General features: G+C 55.7%; 1 protein-coding gene across 1 annotated transcript; it reads left to right on the forward strand.

The window, feature by feature from the left end:
- Window positions 1-801: 801 nt before the first annotated feature.
- On the forward strand, window positions 802-16888 carry ROBO3 (roundabout, axon guidance receptor, homolog 3 (Drosophila)). The gene is made up of 28 exons (XM_011934583.1): window positions 802-1147; window positions 4215-4541; window positions 4864-5021; window positions 5413-5533; window positions 5630-5768; window positions 6066-6193; window positions 6480-6604; window positions 7841-8012; window positions 8343-8548; window positions 8705-8786; window positions 9092-9257; window positions 9465-9631; window positions 10175-10296; window positions 10488-10713; window positions 10935-11056; window positions 11330-11501; window positions 11651-11836; window positions 12539-12562; window positions 12644-12686; window positions 12902-13041; window positions 13320-13514; window positions 13681-13819; window positions 13988-14200; window positions 14618-14769; window positions 14893-15003; window positions 15214-15375; window positions 15848-16032; window positions 16658-16888. The coding sequence occupies exons 1-28, from the start codon at window positions 988-990 to the stop codon at window positions 16667-16669; spliced, it is 4155 nt and encodes a 1384-aa protein (XP_011789973.1). The 5' UTR covers window positions 802-987; the 3' UTR covers window positions 16670-16888.
- The last annotated feature ends 290 nt before the right edge of the window (window positions 16889-17178 follow it).

The raw sequence follows: 17178 nt of genomic DNA on the forward strand, positions 1-17178 counted from the left end.
ATTTGAACAGATTTGCATGAATGTTGCATCAATCCCACATGCCTTTACAAAAATAATATTATCTTTGTTTTTATCCTAGAATCCTTGGTTCCATTTCAGTCTCCTCAGAAACGTAAAACAATTTAATAAAAAATGTCAAAGCAGAGTAATGTAAAAGTATTCAAGTACATGAGAGTTGCCTGGGTTTCCCTGGCTTTCGGTCTCCTACAGGAACTCCTAGATTAGGGCATTTGGAGCAGGACTCCCGGGTCAGGGCGCGCCGCACCATCCCCTGGCCTCCAGGCTGCAGAACAGAGGACCAGAGGGCAGAGAGGTGGACCTGTCTTGGAGTTCTCTTCCCACTCCCAACTCTTGCTGCAAACCACCCCAGTCTCCTGCACTTTCGTCGCCAAATCCCTAGACTTGAGAGGGAATGGAAGTCAGAGCTTTGGCAGCAAGGAGCATTGCTTGCGCTTTGCCTCAGTTTCTATAAGGTTAGGGAAAAGAGAGGACAGATTCCTGTTCTAAAGTTGGGCGGAAGGGCAGAGTTCGACAAAGCCTCATCCCTCATCTTGGGTGCTTTGAGAAAGAAGGGACAATCTCTCGCTGCGTCCAGAACAGAACGCTAGGCTTGGGGCGCGGGGCGGGGACTCCAACTCCCGTGCCACGCTACTCTAGTCTCCTGCCCAGATAGTGACTGTAGCGGTAGGGGTGGGAGGGTGGAGGGAGGTGGATTAATCCCTTAATTACGCCGTGATCGGCGTGGCACCTGCTTTCTGCCTGCCCAGCTCCCAGGGGACTCCAGCACTGGGGGGTGGAGAGAAGGACGAGGGAAGGAGGAGGGCACGAGGAGGCACCGACCGTACCCAGGCGAGCCCGCAGGAGAGCGGCACCGTGGCTGCCGCAGCGCGCAGAGGCTGTGGAGGGGCTTACGGCTCCCGGCCCACGGGTCTCAGACCCAGGGGCTGGGCCCCCAGCCCCCCGCCCCGATCCCAGCTGGGTCGAACCATGCTGCGCTACCTGCTGAAAACGCTGCTGCAGATGAACTTGTTCGCGGACTCTCTGGCCGGGGACATCTCCAACTCCAGCGAGCTGCTCTTGGGCTTCAACTCCTCGCTGGCGGCGCTCAACCACACCCTGTTGCCTCCCGGCGATCCCTCTCTCAACGGTGAGACCATGCCTCTTGGGGATATGGGATCCTGGGATGGGGATGAGGTGAGAGGGCGGCGTGGAAGGGAAGGAGAAGCGCTCCTGTCCCGAGGTCCAGGATTGAGCGGCGCCTCCCAGCGCCTACCTGGGTCTTGGGGGCTAAGGGATAATTTGGAGCTTGGAGCACCTGAGTGGGGGTACCCGCGGGAGGTCGAGGGCTTGGGAGAAGATATCTACTGAGTCTTTTTACACCTCCTTCCCTTCCCCTACAACGCCCACCCCAGGTGAGAAGAACCGTGGCTGGTGACGGGCAGGGAAGTCCGAGCTAAGAAAGGCCCGGGCCCAGCGCAGGGAGGGCAGAGGAGGGGGCACGGTCTCCCGCCGGCCTCGGCCAAGCCGGGTCACTCAGTGACCCACCCAGGCAGCTGGTCTTCGGAATCCCGAAGTTTCCCAAGAACTCACTTAGGACCAGAGGAAGCCAAAAAGCTGGATGTGTTTGCTACCGAGGGGACGGGGCGGCGATCATTTTAAGGAAACTTAGAAGTTTGTCTTTTAGCGGTGGGACTCTCAGCCGGCCCACCCCGGCAGAGCTGTGGCGGGCGGGCGGAGCTGGCTGCGAGGTCGTTACCACTAATTACGGCGATTAATAAATGACTGGGACAGCGCGCTCTCGTCTAGCGCCGCGGGGAAGCTGCGGAAGCCGGCCGCCGCCAGCCTTCGGAGAGGCCGGAGCGCGCCCCCTGCCTGCAGCATCGGCAACCCCCGCTTTCCCGGGCGCTTTCGCGTGTGGTTCCCTCCAGGTGCACGCGGTCCCCATCCCTCTGCCTCGACCCACTCGAGTCTAGTGACGAGCACTGTGCTGGGGACTCGAAGGTGGAGAGAAAGGAGACCTGGGCAATATGTGTGTGTTTATGTGTGGGGCACATCAGGTGCTGAGGGAGGAGCCCCTGAGCCTCATTAGCATGGCCATTAGCTATTCATTAGGCTGCAGTCGAAGCATCTCCTGAGACCGGGAAGGGTAGGGGGAAATTCCAGGGAAAGGGCGCCTGCAGCTGTGTCTACAGGAATTAGGGGGAAAGGACCGACCAGAAGGGTGTGTTCCCTATGGAAGGAGTAGGGAGAAAGACGATGGGGGATGAGCCCGATTCTCCAACCTCTTGATCCTCCTAGATTCCCAGGAGGTTAAGCACAGACCCCTTCTCGCTGGCACCCCGCAGAGTCCCGCTTTTGCTCACCTAGCGCGTTTACAGAGTGTTTTCACCATACTTGGTCTCATCTAAGCTCGAAAACTTAGTGAGGTATGTAAGGAAGGTGTTGACAGGCACATTTTGCCGCTGAGAAAATGCTTTATAGAGTGAATGGTACCCTAATCGTCACAAAAGCAGCATGAAGCAAAACCTAGCGATAACAGATCAGTCTATTTCCATTACACCTGAGGGCTATACCAAGGGGAAAAAAGAATACTGGGGTCTGGTAGAATTCGATTCAGGTAGAGACTGTAGGAGCCAAGATAAGGTGCATGTGCTGGGAACACAAGCCCTTAAATAATGGCAGAGTAGTAACATTTATCCCCCAATGCTTTACATACGTTATGGTCTTAGAGCAACCCTATCACTACTCCCACATCACAAATAAAGAAACTAAGACTCAGAGAAGTTAAATAATTTGCCCAAGTTCTTACAGCTAGGAAGGGTCAAAGTCTGAGATTCCAGCCCTGGTTGGTTCAACACCAACACCTGAGCTCTCAGTCACTCCAGTGTTGCTCACTACGGGTGTTCCAAAATTGGGAATGGGAGGAGATGGAGGAGAAGAGACGGGTGAAAAGCAGAGATTTCCAATTGGAAGGGAGATAGAGAAAATTATCCTCCCAAGTGGGACAGAAATCGATCTTCTTGACTACAGGCAATTAAAATAAACTTCTCAGGACAGCGCCAGCACTGGTCAGCCTGTCCAGCTTTGTCTACAACAGAACTTCTAAGAGGAGGGGCGGGAAATGAAACCCAGACTCACACGTGGGCTGGAACCGGGAGGTTCCTGCAGATTTTGGAACAGGGTAGGAGGGGAGGGGGCAGGGGGCAGAACAGATGCTTGAAGTGGTCCCTGGTTATTTTACACCAGATTATTCAAGGCTGCAGTGGCACCTACTGGCCGCGACGGGTTACAAATCCACTTTTGTTGGCTGGACTAGAGGCTGAGAGTGCCGGAGTATAACAGGCTCCGGGATCCCAAACCGTACTGCAGAAGGTGAAACAGGCCAAAGTCTGCAGGCCAAGTGACAGGTGGGACAGAATATGTGGATGAACTGATTCGAGTGAACAGGGAAAGTAGAGGAACATCAATCAGTAGGATAATCTATTGGAAACTATGCACCTCTCAGGAAAAGGAGACTTACTAATATTTCTACTGCTCTTTGAGTTCAATTCCTGTGATTTCACAGGACCCTTGAAATGAAGCATGATTATCCGGGGTGTCAGTAAGAAGGACTCTGTGCGACTCATAGAATCCAGGTTGACAAGCCCTTCTAGTCCCGGCCCTATCACTCCCGTCTTCCCTTTCATAAGGGATCCCAGGCCAGTCCACATTCCCAATGTCACTGGGCCGGGACCTTGCAGAGGTCACCAATTGTTGGCTCCAGTGCACGGTTTATGGTCGTTCACTGAGCAAGGACGATCCATGAACCAGTGCAGGTAGGAGATGGAAACCAGTGGGCAGGAGGTGAGGGAGGGGTCTACTCTCCAAGTGGTGGTTCAGCCACTCCCGCTTAAACTTGGCAGGAGAGGAGATGGAGGTCTCTAGGTGGTCCAGAAAGCTGGCCTAGAAGTTTATGTCCGGATTCCTCTACCAACCGGCCTGTCCGTAGGCATCTTCTTTTGAGACGAGGAATGCGGACGTCTGCCAATAGGGAGATACTGGATCTTGCAGAGGGAGAGGGTAGGCAGGGAGGGAGTGGAGGTGGGGGCGGGGACTCAGCTCCAGCAGAGAAGCACAGGAGATGGGACGACCAGAGGATTATCTTTCCCTCTGGAGCCTCAATCTGTCCCCACAATGTCCGGGTCTGAGCCCTCTGCGTCACCCCCTGTCCCCAGGGTCAAGGGTAGGACCGGAGGACGCTATGCCCCGCATCGTGGAGCAGCCGCCAGATCTGCTGGTCTCCCGAGGCGAGCCCGCCACGTTGCCCTGTCGCGCTGAGGGCCGACCCCGACCCAACATTGAGTGGTACAAGAACGGGGCACGTGTGGCCACTGTGCGCGAGGACCCGCGTGCGCACCGCCTGCTGCTGCCCAGCGGCGCCCTCTTCTTCCCGCGCATCGTGCACGGGCGCCGCGCGCGGCCGGACGAAGGTGTCTACACTTGCGTGGCTCGCAACTACCTGGGGGCAGCAGCGAGCAGAAACGCCTCGCTGGAAGTGGCAGGTGAGAGTCAGTTGATCGTCAGCTGGTTGCTTCCACAGCCCGGGGTAGGCGGGAGGGCACAGGGCAATCAGACCCAGAACCGGCCCCAGCGACCTCAGCCCATTCAGCATCCTCCTTTGGGACCGCGACCTTTGATCTCTAATGGCCACACCACGGCCAGAGAAGGAAGTGGATCTGACTCCAGGCTGGTATTTTCTCACCTGGGAACGAATTCCAGTCTGCGGTGATCAACCCCCTCTCAAGACAACACTTTCCTTGTGTACTCAGCCAGTTATGTCACTTTACACCCTGCTTATTCTTCCCCGCCCCCCTCCCCACCCAGTCCTCCGTGATGATTTCCGGCAGTCTCCTGGAAACGTGGTGGTGGCAGTGGGGGAGCCAACAGTACTGGAATGCGCGCCCCCGCGCGGCCACCCGGAGCCTTCCGTGTCCTGGAGGAAGGACGGTGCAAGACTCAAGGAAGAGGAAGGAAGGATCACGGTGAGGGCGGGATTATGACTGGGGACCCCACCAGGAGAGGGGACATAGGGTAGGGGTCTGGGACAAGGCTCAAAGGCCCAGGAAGGCCTGGGTCTAAGGGTCTTGGAGGTTTCAAGGCTGGAGATTGAGATCAGGGCATTAGCTCACCAGAGACTAAGAGTCAACTATACAGGGAGGGATAAGGAAGATGGAATTGGTATAAAAAAGGGGGCGGGGCATGATACCCAAGGAACTTCCCATGTGATATGTGGGTCAGCTTCCTTGGCCGTCTTTATCGGCTTGCTGTGAGGATCAAATAAACTTTATACATATGTATATAAACACATATACACCATATATATATACACTGTGATAGCTGAAACGGACCAAAGTTACCATTATTACTCTGCAGATCCGTGGAGGGAAGCTGATGATGTCACACACACTCAAGAGCGATGCAGGCACGTATGTGTGCGTGGCCTCCAATATGGCGGGAGAACGGGAGAGTGCGGCAGCCGAAGTCCTGGTCCTGGGTAGGCACAGGGAATTCTGAAATTATGGGAACAGGTAGCCCGGAGAGCAAGTAGCCCTACAGACACCCTGACTGTTCATTCACTACCACTCCATAGAGCGTCCCTCATTCCTGCGCAGACCAGTGAATCAGGTGGTCCTGGCTGATGCCCCTGTGAATTTCCTATGTGAGGTGAAGGGAGATCCCCCACCTCGTCTACGCTGGCGCAAGGAGGATGGGGAACTGCCCACAGGCAGGTGAGAGGCCCCCTTCTGCCTGTAGGAAGACCCAACCTGATCAAGAGACTATCCTGCCCTAGAAAACTGGAAGGCAGGCACATTGTCACTTGAGAGCACAGAGAAGTCTGTTCCCTAGAGCCTGTGGCCCCAGCCCTATCCAGTCCCTACCTCCATTGATTTGTCCATGGGTAACCAGCTTCTGTCCCTGCTGGGTCCTGCCTGTCTTTATGTACCTTGACCCTGGTGTCTGTCCTGGGGGAGAGAGAAGGGGTCTATAGCTGTGGCCAACCCAGCCTGGGGTGGGGAGTGGAGCAGGTATGAGATCCGGAGTGACCACAGCCTTTGGATTGGGCATGTGAGTGCCGAAGATGAGGGAACGTACACCTGTGTGGCGGAGAACAGTGTGGGCCGCGCTGAAGCATCTGGCTCCCTCAGTGTTCATGGTGAGGGCTGTGCTTGGGACTGCCTGCAGCAGGAACGGTAGAAGGGAAGAAGGAGGATGGTTGGCAGGAGACTGAGGGAGAAAGGGCAGAGCAGGGCATGTGGGTGGGACACCTGAGACTTCTGCAAGGAGTGGGAGGAGGAGAACGCTAAACAGGCTGGGCAGGAAGAGATGGATATCTGCTCCTATACACTTGAGCTAAGCTGGAGCTTCTCTCTCCTGTTCCTGCAGTCTCCTTTCTTAGTGCCTCTGACCCCCTGTTCCTTTTTCTCACCTTCCCTTCCCAGTCCCACCCCAGTTGGTGACCCAGCCCCAGGACCAGATGGCAGCTCCTGGAGACAGCGTGGCTTTCCAGTGTGAGACCAAAGGAAACCCCCCACCCGCCATCTTCTGGCAGAAGGAGGGGAGTCAGGTGGGTGGCCATCTCCAAGGAGCTTCCCATCAGCCTTCCTCTGTGGCTCAGCCTCCCTCCGCGGCTCAGCCTCCCTCCCTCTACATTCTGCAAACTTCTCTCTGGGACTTCTGTTTTATCTTTGGGAGCCCCCAGAAACCCTTGCAGGTTATTTGAGAGGATTAAATAAGATAATGAATACAAAAGGCCTGGAACACACTGGGACACTTTTTAACAAATGATAATAATACACTTAGGTGGTAGAGAACAGTTCTGGACAGTAGTTTCTTAGAGAATCCTTCTGTTTCTGGCAAGGCTATCCTAAGGATGTAACAAATTCGATTTATCTCTCCTCCTTTAGACCCCTTGAACTTTGGCTTTGGACATAACACACTGCTCTGGAAACACTACTGAACCAAAGCTGCTCAGGGTAGAAAATTACTTGCTCTTCTATTTATAGTGGCCACAAGGGACTTTCACAAGGGAGAGCTCACAGTCATTCCTTTTGAACCTGGCAAACAAATCTCAAAATCCAGAAGCAGAAGTTACAACATAAATAACTCTCTCTAAAGGAAGGGTAGGAATTTTGCTACTGGAAACAGGGTCAGCAAGATAAAATAAGTATGACAAGCTCCACTCTGCTGGAAAACAAGGCAACCTGCTACCTCATTCCAAATCGACAGCCACAATTTTCTAACATCTTTTCTAGCACCTGGGACTGCTGAATTCTAATCAGATTCTCACACGAATAAAAACGGTGATGGTTAGTAGGGGGTGAAGCAGGTGTTAGTCAGGGTCTCAGCATGGCGCCCTTTATCCTGAGACCCAAACCTGCCTCCCTATCTAATCTAATGGATTATCTTCCATGGATCTATCTAATGAAAATCATTAAAGCAGGAAGAAGAGGAATGTGTTTACCACAATGTGTTAGAAGACTTTCATATGATTACTTCATGTGATCTTTCTAACTATCCTCTAAGCATCAAATTTAGGAAACAGGTTAAATAGCTTGTTCAGGGTTTCCCAACTAGTAAGTCACAGAGCTGGGAAGTGGACTCTGAAACTGTTGAATAAAATTCCTTGATTTTTTTGTGTGAATACATTTAACTATTTTGCCCAAGGTCACATCACTGCTGGAGACAGACAATGAACTAGAATCTTAGGAATTCTCTGAATTTTGAGATTGACAGGAATGGGGACCTCTCCCTGCCCAGTTGCCTGCTCATTCCCTACCCTGGTTCCTTGCTCTGTCTCCAGGTCCTACTTTTCCCCAGTCAGTCACTTCAGCCAACAGGGCGCTTCTCAGTCTCTCCAAGAGGCCAACTCAACATCACTGCGGTGCAGCGTGGGGATGCTGGGTACTATGTGTGCCAGGCTGTCAGTGTGGCTGGCAGCATCCTGGCCAAGGCCCTGCTGGAGATAAAAGGAGGTACATGCCCATGGAGATAGGGCTGGACCCATGGCTTGGGAGGAAATAATGGCCTAAAGTGATGTGTTTCTCTAGGAGTCTATATACTATGTCTGCAAGAGGAGAGGTGTGTTCCTGAGGCATGTCCTTGAAATTTGGAAACCAGCAGCAGAAGCCACTAATAATGGCTGGTCCTGGGCAGAGACTTAGATGATTATCAAAGCCCCCTCTGATCACCAGAAGTTTCAGAGGGTGGGGGAGGGAGAGTGAAGGAGTGGAGAATGAGGACAAGGGGCTGGCCGGCGGGCCCTAAGCTCCTCCCCTGAGGCGTACACGGTCTTCCTCTCTCAGCCTCTTTGGATGGGCTGCCTCCTGTCATCCTCCAGGGACCAGCCAATCAGACGCTGGTGCTTGGCTCCTCCGTGTGGCTGCCATGCAGAGTGACTGGGAACCCTCCACCCAGTGTCCGATGGAAGAAGGATGGGCAGTGGCTGCAGGGGGATGACCTCCAGTTCAAGCCAATGGCCAACGGTACCCTGTACATCGCCAACGTGCAGGTGAGTGTCACCCTTGGGGCCCTAGTAGCTGAGAATGGCTAACTGCTCCACCTTCCTTACACAAGTAAGTACTCACTGGGCCTGTAGCCCCATCTTTTTCCCTCCTCACCGGATCTTGCTGCACTCTGTTTGCCAGTGCTCTGCCCTCTCTTACAGGAGATGGACATGGGCTTCTACAGCTGTGTGGCCAAGAGTTCCATAGGGGAAGCCACATGGAGTGGCTGGCTTAAGATGCGGGGTGAGTTTTTTCTTTGTTCCCTTATTTTGATAATACCTTCCTCCAAACCTGCTTCAACAGGTAGTCAATACCCCCTCAAACTCTGGGATTAACTTTATGTCACAAATGCCATGGTTACGGTGGTGAGGATGAGGAGGACAGTAGTGGTGCCCATGGGAGGCAGATGTGAGTAGGGGTTCGTGTACTATAGCCCACTCTGACCATCACCACTGCTCAGAGCTCCATAGCTCCCCTGGGAAGGAGACAGCTTACACTAGGGTTATCCTTTGCCTATCCTTCTACTTAAAGATTATCTCCCACTGCAGAAGATTGGGGAGTATCACCAGACCCCCCTACAGAACCCAGTACCCCTCCGGGGCCTCCCTCTCAGCCAGTGGTCACTGAGATCACCAAGAACAGCATTACCCTGACCTGGGAGCCCAACCCACAGACTGGGGCTGCAGTCACATCTTATGTGATAGAGGCTTTCAGGTACGGAGAAAGTTTTGAATGCAAACCTGGAGAGTTAAAAGGAGGGGATCCTATACCCTTAGGGTCTTTGCTATTGTGAGGTGGGATTCTCCAACACCCTCTCCCAAGGGGAAGACATAATGGTGGTTCATAGAGAGTGGATGAGATGGAGTAGGCAGGTTGGGAGTTCCTGGCTTAGACAACCCTGTGATCTCCTTCCTGTTGTAGCCCAGCAGCTGGCAACACGTGGCATACTGTGGCAGATGGCGTGCAGCTGGAGACACACACAGTCAGTGGTCTGCAGCCTAATACCATCTATGTGTTTCTGGTTCGAGCAGTGGGAACCTGGGGCCTCAGTGATCCCAGCCCCGTCTCTGAGCCTGTCCGTACACAGGGTAAGGTCAGAGTCCCTGGGCTCATGGGCATGAAATGTTACATCATTGAGCATCCCTCTCCCCCAAAACCATGACACTATGGCAGTTCATAAAGTTCTTTCCTGCTGTGCCAGGTCTATACTGGTGGCCCAGCCTGGAATAGGAGATCACGTTTGCCTCTCATAGAAGAGATAAGGGAGCAGGAAGGCAGGGAGAGGGGAGGAGGGAAGAAGGAAAGAGAGAGAGGTATTCATTCATTTTGGCAGCTTCTGACTTCTGAGCCTTTTGCCCATAAATAATATAGATTATTAAGACTAGAAGGGACCATGGAGGGGCCATCTTCATCTTAGAGATGACGAACGGAGGCCTTTAAAGGATGCATGTGTAGTTATGCTAGCTGGACACCGAGGCCCACATCTGGAAGCTATTTCCCTGACCAGTCCCCTCCTGACCATGGGGTGTGCTCTACTAAGTGGAGCAGGGCAGAGGTAGGACACGAGCACACTCTCAGTCGTGTCTCCCTGTCCCTGGTGGCCTCTGCTGAGTGGGTTCTTTGGTCAACAGACAGCAGCCCCTCTAGGCCAGTGGAGGACCCATGGAGAGGCCAGCAGGGACTGGCTGAAGTGGCTGTGCGCCTGCAGGAGCCCATAGTGCTGGGACCCCGGACCCTGCAGGTGTCCTGGATTGTGAGTGTGGTATGGGGAGGAGATTCAGGGTGGGGATGATTATGAGGCACACGAGGGCCTCCAAGAGTGAGTATGGGAGAATGGGAGGTGAGTGGCTGGGGAAGGCGGCATGAGTGGAGGAGGGGCTGGGCCTGGAGGGCCTATATGGCCCCAGCCTCCCGCTCTGGTGTGCCTTGTCCTGTCTCCCACAGGTGGATGGCCCAGTCCAGCTGGTGCAAGGTTTCCGGGTGTCTTGGAGGGTAGCAGGCCCTGACAGAGGAAGCTGGACAATGTTGGACCTACAGTCCCCAAGCCAGCAAAGTACTGTGCTAAGAGGACTCCCTCCAGGGACCCAAATCCAGATCAAGGTGCAAGCCCAAGGCCAGGAGGGGCTGGGAGCTGAAAGCCTCTCTGTGACCAGGAGCATTCCTGAGGAGGGTAAGGAGGGCCACCGAACAGATGGATGGACAAGAAGGAAGAAAGGGTGGGGGTGGAGGGGGGATGAAAATTTGCAGGATGAGAGCAGGGTGAGAGGGTGGGGAGGAGGAAGGGCTCTCAGTTCCCTAAGATGTTAGAACAGGGAGGGGGAATGTTGGGGCAGGAGGGGCAGCTTGCAATGACTATTTGTGTCCTTCTCACCATGCTCCACCCTGGCCCAGCCCCCAGTGGCCCCCCCCAGGGAGTGGCGGTGGCCTTGGGGGGTGATGGCAACAGCAGTATCACTGTGTCCTGGGAACCTCCACTCCCCTCCCAGCAAAATGGGGTCATCACGGAGTACCAGGTAGAGGGACTGAGAAGGGACTGGATGGGAGGGCCAGGCTGGGAGGGAGAGGGAGGACCTAGTGGCTAGAATTAGGGTGGAGGAAATCTATTATAGGTTTGGCTTTAGGGTTGGGGATGAGTTTAGGGGAGAAGAGAGAGGTTTCCAAGTATTGTTTCCAGGTTGAATTACATTACATCTGTCTAAGGTTCCTCTACCATTTGAAGCCTTAAGTTTCCCGGTGAGGCTAAGAACCCCATTTCTGACTCTAAATCCGGGACTCGGCCTCCCTAGATCTGGTGCCTGGGCAATGAGAGCCGCTTTCACCTCAATCGGTCTGCAGCAGGGTGGGCACGCTCCGCAATGCTCCGAGGACTGGTTCCCGGTCTCCTCTATCGAACCCTGGTCGCGGCGGCCACGAGTGCAGGCGTGGGCGTGGCCAGTGCCCCAGTGCTGGTGCAGCTGCGTGAGTCCACCCGAGCGCAGGGCTGGGGATCGTGGCGGGGGCGGGGCAAGCCCCCAACTGGGGTAGCTGTGCCTGCCAGGTCGGGAATGACCCTTTCCCAGTTCCAGGGTTTCGCGCCCCTCCTCCCCTCACCTCTCTGACCCCCACAGCGTCCCCGCCGTACCTGGAGCCCGGGCTGGAGGTGGGCGCGGGGCTGGCGGAGCGGATAGCGAGGGTGCTGCGGAAGCCCGCCTTCCTCGCGGGCAGTGGCGCCGCCTGCGGGGCGCTACTGCTCGGGCTCTGCGCCGCCCTCTACCGGCGCCGGAAGCAGCGCAAAGAGCTCAGCCACTACACGGGTGAGCGCCCGGCCCCTGAGCGGACAGAGCCAGGAGGGAGCCAGGAGGGCCATGGGGAGGGGCAGGGGCTTAGCCTCTGGCGAGTGAGGACCGGGTCGGGAGGAAGGAGTTCAGCCTCTTGGGTAGGGGTGGGATACGCGGGGCGGTTCGAGTTGCTGCCAGGACTCGGGAGAGTTGCGGGCCAAGACGGGGCGGGACCTGAATCTGGGGAGAGGGGTGATTTTTGCCCCTAAGACGCCGCGAGGAGGCCAGGCTTTGCAACCGTCTCCATAAAGAAGGGGCAAGTTCGAGGACCGAAAGCCCACTCCAAGGGCGGGGGGCGGGGCCTGGCTAGAGGGGGTGTGGCCAGGATCCCAGGCAGTAAATTGTGAGGCGGGATCTGAATGGAAAGGCGGGGCTCGCTGAAAAGAGGCGACCCGAGTTCTGCTACTCCCTAGTAAGGGACGTCTCTGGAGAGAATCTGAGGTGTCTGAGGTCAGTGGTTTTCAATCTTGGTTGGCTATACATAGGAATCACTTGGGGAGCTTGAGAAAAATACCGATACCTGAGTCCCACCCCCTAGAAATTCTGATGAAATCGATCCAGGGTGCAGCCTGAGTGGTAGAACTGGGACCAGGGCCGAGGAGTGGACAAGTATAGGGGTATTTCTGACCCTTCTCCTCATTTCCCCTCTTCTTTCTCCCACGGGTTCCTTTCTGGAAGCCTCTTTTGCCTACACACCGGCAGGTAAGCCATCTCTGCCCCATTGGGGTTCAGACCCCCCAGGAGGGCTCTTCTCTCACACATTCTCCCCCTCATTTTCCCCAGTGTCCTTCCCGCACTCAGAGGGCCTCTCTGGAGCCAGTTCCAGGTAATTCTCTTAGCCCATCTCCCCAGGATGACCTCCACCGAGAGGCCACTCTTCTTCCTCCCCGCTGCCGCCCCAGGTGGAGGGAGCATGGCCACCTCCCACCCCAACGCCACCGCCACTGCCACTGTCCCACGACTCCCAAATATAGCCACCTCCCTTTCCTTTGCTGGCCTCTTAAGGCTCTCCGTCCCCAACGCTCACCTGCTCTCACTCAGGCCACCCATGGGCCTTGGCCCCGCCCCCTACCCATGGCTGGCAGATTCGTGGCCCCACCCATCTCGAAGCCCCTCGGCCCAGGAACCCAGGGGAAGCTGCTGCCCCAGCAATCCTGACCCGGACGACAGATATTACAATGGTGAGGAGTTCTCATTCCCTCACCTGGCTTCAGCACACTTCTCCCGACTACTGGGGCAAACTGAAGGGCGCCTGGGAGCTCAGTCTCTCTGAGGTTGGTCAGTCCCTGGGGAGGATGTGAGCTGGGGGAGCCTCTCTGACCTACCTCCACCCTGGTTTAGGATGTAAGGCTTGTGTGGAGGAAGAAGTTGATCCCGTGGGATCTCCCTTTGCCCTCCATTCTGTTGTCCTCTATTTTTCTGTCTCTGCCCCCCGGGCCTCCCTCTTTCTTCTCTGCAGAAGCAGGAATCTCCCTGTATCTGGCTCAGACAGCACGGGGCACGGCCGCCCCGGGCGAGGGTCCTGTCTACAGCACCATTGACCCAGCGGGGGAGGAGCTGCAGACCTTCCATGGGGGCTTCCCCCAACACCCCTCGGGGGATGCGGGCCCCTGGAGCCAATATGCTCCTCCAGAGTGGAGCCAGGGGGACAGTGGTATGACTCTAACTCCTGAAACCCCGTTTAGCCCTGACCAGGGTATTCCCAAAGAGGACCCTCCTCCCTGACCCTCTGGCACCTAGCCTGGCACTTCCTTCTGACCGGTCTCATCTCTGGCTCTTCCCTGCCTGTTGCCCGGGCCTCCCCATCCTATTCTCCTCAGGAGCCAAGGGAGGCAGAGTGAAGCTTCTGGGGAAACCTGTGCAGATGCCCTCTCTGAACTGGCCAGAAGCCCTGCCTCCACCTCCTCCTTCTTGTGAACTGAGCTGCCTAGAGGGACCCGAGGAGGAACTGGAGGGCAGGTAGGGATGCTCCCTGCTTCCAGGCCCACACACCTGCGGCCAGAGACCATGGGCTGCTGGGGGATGCAGAGAGGCTGGCAGAGGAAGGGGAAGGGGCAGCAGGGAGGCCAAAGGGAAGGTATGGAAGCAACTCAGCCTTTTCCTTCTCTCCTGCCTCTTTGACACCAGCTCAGAGCCAGAGGAGTGGTGCCCGCCAATGCCTGAGAGAAGCCACCTGACAGAGCCCAGCTCCAATGGAGGGTGCCTGGTCACTCCATCCCGAAGGGAAACCCCCTCTCCCACGCCCTCCTATGGACAGCAGTCCACAGCCACTCTTACCCCCTCACCTCCTGACCCTCCCCAGCCCCCAACTGACATGCCCTGTCTCCATCAGATGCCCAGGTAGGGAGGTATATAGTACCTCACGCATTACAAGCCCTCTACACATATCTACTCGGTAGATGACTGAGTGGAGGGATGGATGGATGGATGGATGGATGGATGGATGGATGGATGGATGGATCTGGGGTACAGAAGTCTCAGGGCTGTGTCAGGGTGGAAGTGTAATTTGGACAGGAATATGGAGGCTGACAAGATCTCTCATGCCCATTAGACTGGCTCTCGCTGGAGTGGTCAGCAAGCTTCCTGAGACATTTCAGATATGGCTCTCCTCATGCTTCTCTAGCTTGGGAGGACTTATGGGCAGACGGGTTGTGTCTCATTTACCTGTTAGGCTGGGTGTCTAGCACAATGCCAGGCACATAGTAGGCACTCAGGTTTTGTGGAGGGAACAGATGCTGAGGCCTCCTGTCATTGCAGGAGGGTGCCCCTTGGGCCGAGTTCCCCTCTCAGTGTATCCCAGCCCATGCTGGGCATCCGTGAAGGGAGGCCTGCTGGCCTGGGTGCTGGCCCTGCAGCCTCGCCACACCTCAGCCCCAGTCCTGCCCCTAGCATAGCCAGCAGTGTCCCAGGTAAGTCTGTACAACCTCCTTTTGTCCCTTGAACCCCTCCAGTGCTTGCTTCCCCTTCACCCTTAGGCCCCTTTCCTGATCTTTGCCCTTACCCGTTCCTCTTCCCCTCTCCTAATGCTACAGGCAGAACCTGGCAGGGGAATGGGGAGATGACTCCCCCACTTCAAGGACCCCGTGCTCGATTCCGGAAGAAACCCAAGGCTCTTCCCTACAGGAGGGAGAACAGTCCTGGGGGTGAGGGAGGATGTACCTGGGATATGGTGACAGAAATGGTGGGGCAACAGGCAGGAAACCAAGGGTGCATTCTGGGGGCTGGAGGAGGGAACAGGTAAACCCCAATCTTGGGCTGTTCGTTGGCAGCCTCCTGGTGCCAGGGAATGCAGGTAAGAGAAAGATAGTGACAGGAGTGGCAGGAGGCTCCGCTGAAAACAGCTCCCTCCCCAGACTTGCCCCCACCACCCTTGCCACCACCGGAGGAAGAGGCGAGCTGGGCCCTAGAGCTGAGGGCAGCAGGCAGCATGTCTTCCCTGGAGCGGGAGCGCAGTGGGGAGATGAAAGTGGTACAGGCCGTGACCCTGGCAGCCCAGCGGGGGCCCCACCTGGATGGTAAGCAGGGCCAGGGCAGGCAGGAGGGCTGCTGCCACAGGAGACTGTGGGCTTTGGGACTGGGGTCCGATAGTAGATCAGCTCAGCCCTCTCTTTAGTTAGGTCCATGCATTTGATCAACATCAAACTCCCCTGTCTCTCTAGCTCTCTCTGAGCACAATCCCATGAAGTCCCAAGTTGTGTTCATTCCCAGGATAGAAGCCCAGATGAGAGGACTGGGGTCTAGGTACTCTGTCCCTGCTCCCCACAAGGCTCCCTCTGATTGGGAGCTTCCCCGCAGCGTTCTGAGTACCCGTGATGTCAAGGCCATGTGCCAGGCACTCTGCTGCTCCTCAGCCCCAGGCTGGCTGAGCTCTGTGCCTGCCCTTCCATCTTCTTCCAGAGCTGCGCTTATGGTCAGGGTGGCAGGGTGGGTGACAGGGAAGTTCTGCTCCCTGCCTGCACCTGGCTGCCTTTCGCTCTTGTGCTGCAGAGGAGGCCTGGCTCCCGTATAGCAGACCAAGCTTCCTATCCCGGGGCCAGGGCACCAGCACCTGTTCCACGGCTGGCAGCAACTCTTCCAGGGGCTCCAGCAGCTCTAGGGGATCCCGGGGCCCTGGCCGGAGCCGGAGTCAGAGCCGGAGCCGGAGCCAAAGGCCGGGACAGAAACGCCGAGAGGTAGGGGCTATAGATTGCAGAAAAGTGAGGGGAGAGGACTAGGGAAGGGTGGACCAAGGGGTAATGGAAAACAGGAAGATAGGCAAGGGCTTGTAGAGAAGTGTCAATAGGAGGGGATCGAGAGAGTGAGGGGGAGGGAGGAATCCTGTAGAAGTGACAAGGGGACTGAGTGTGGTGGGTCATGCCTGTAATCCTAGCACTTTGGGAGACTGAGGCGGGCGGATCCCTTGAGCTCGGGAGTTTGAGATTAGCCTGGGCAATATGGTGAAATCCCATCTCTACAAAAAAAAAGTACAAAATTAGCTGGGCGCGGTGTTGTGCTCCTGTAGTCCCAGCTACTCCGGAGGCTTGAGGTGGGAGGATAGCTTAAGCCTGGGCGGTCAAGGCTGCAGTGAGCCATGATCACACCACTGCTCTCCAGCTAGGTGACAGAGTGAGACTCTGTCTCAAACAAAACAACACCAAACAAAAGAAATGACAAGGGGTAAGGACAAGATGATACATAATCGAGGAGTCTGGGCTCACCATAGGAGAACTGGGTTAGGAGGGAGAAAGCCCGAACCCCTCTTGGACTTGTTTGCCCTGGGCCAGGGTTTTACAAAACAGCATCTCTCTCGCTCCCTAGGAACCAAGATGACCTTGTTGGGGCATTGAGAATATCAGGAGTGCCACAGGGAAGGGTAGTATGGATGTCTTTTCCCTCCCAGCAGGGATGAGTAGGGCTAACTGAAGCCCATTGGTTTCCACGATTTCAATTGACTGAGAAGGCAGAGAGCTAGCTCCTCCCTTTCTTTCTCTTTCTACCTGAGACTTGTTTATAAAAAACAAAACAATAAAAAGAGTCTGATCAGAGGCCGGGGCCCTGTCTGTCTGGTTCTGTGCAGAAGGCTGGAAAGAAGGCAACTGCAGGGTCCTATATATCAGCACACACTGGTAGCTTCTGCTTCCCTTTCCACTCTGTCCAAAGTACTAAGTTAGGCACAATGGCTCACACCTGTAATCCCAGCTCTTTAGGAGGCTGAGGCAGGAGGATCACTTGAGCCCAGGAGTTTGAGACCAGCCTGGGCAACCTAGCAAGACCTTGTGTCTACACATACACTAACTAACTAAATGCATAAATAAATCAGCCAGGTATGGTTGTGTGCA

Source organism: Colobus angolensis, unplaced genomic scaffold, assembly GCF_000951035.1.
Source record: "Colobus angolensis palliatus isolate OR3802 unplaced genomic scaffold, Cang.pa_1.0 Scaffold137, whole genome shotgun sequence".
Classification (NCBI taxonomy): domain Eukaryota; kingdom Metazoa; phylum Chordata; class Mammalia; order Primates; family Cercopithecidae; genus Colobus; species Colobus angolensis.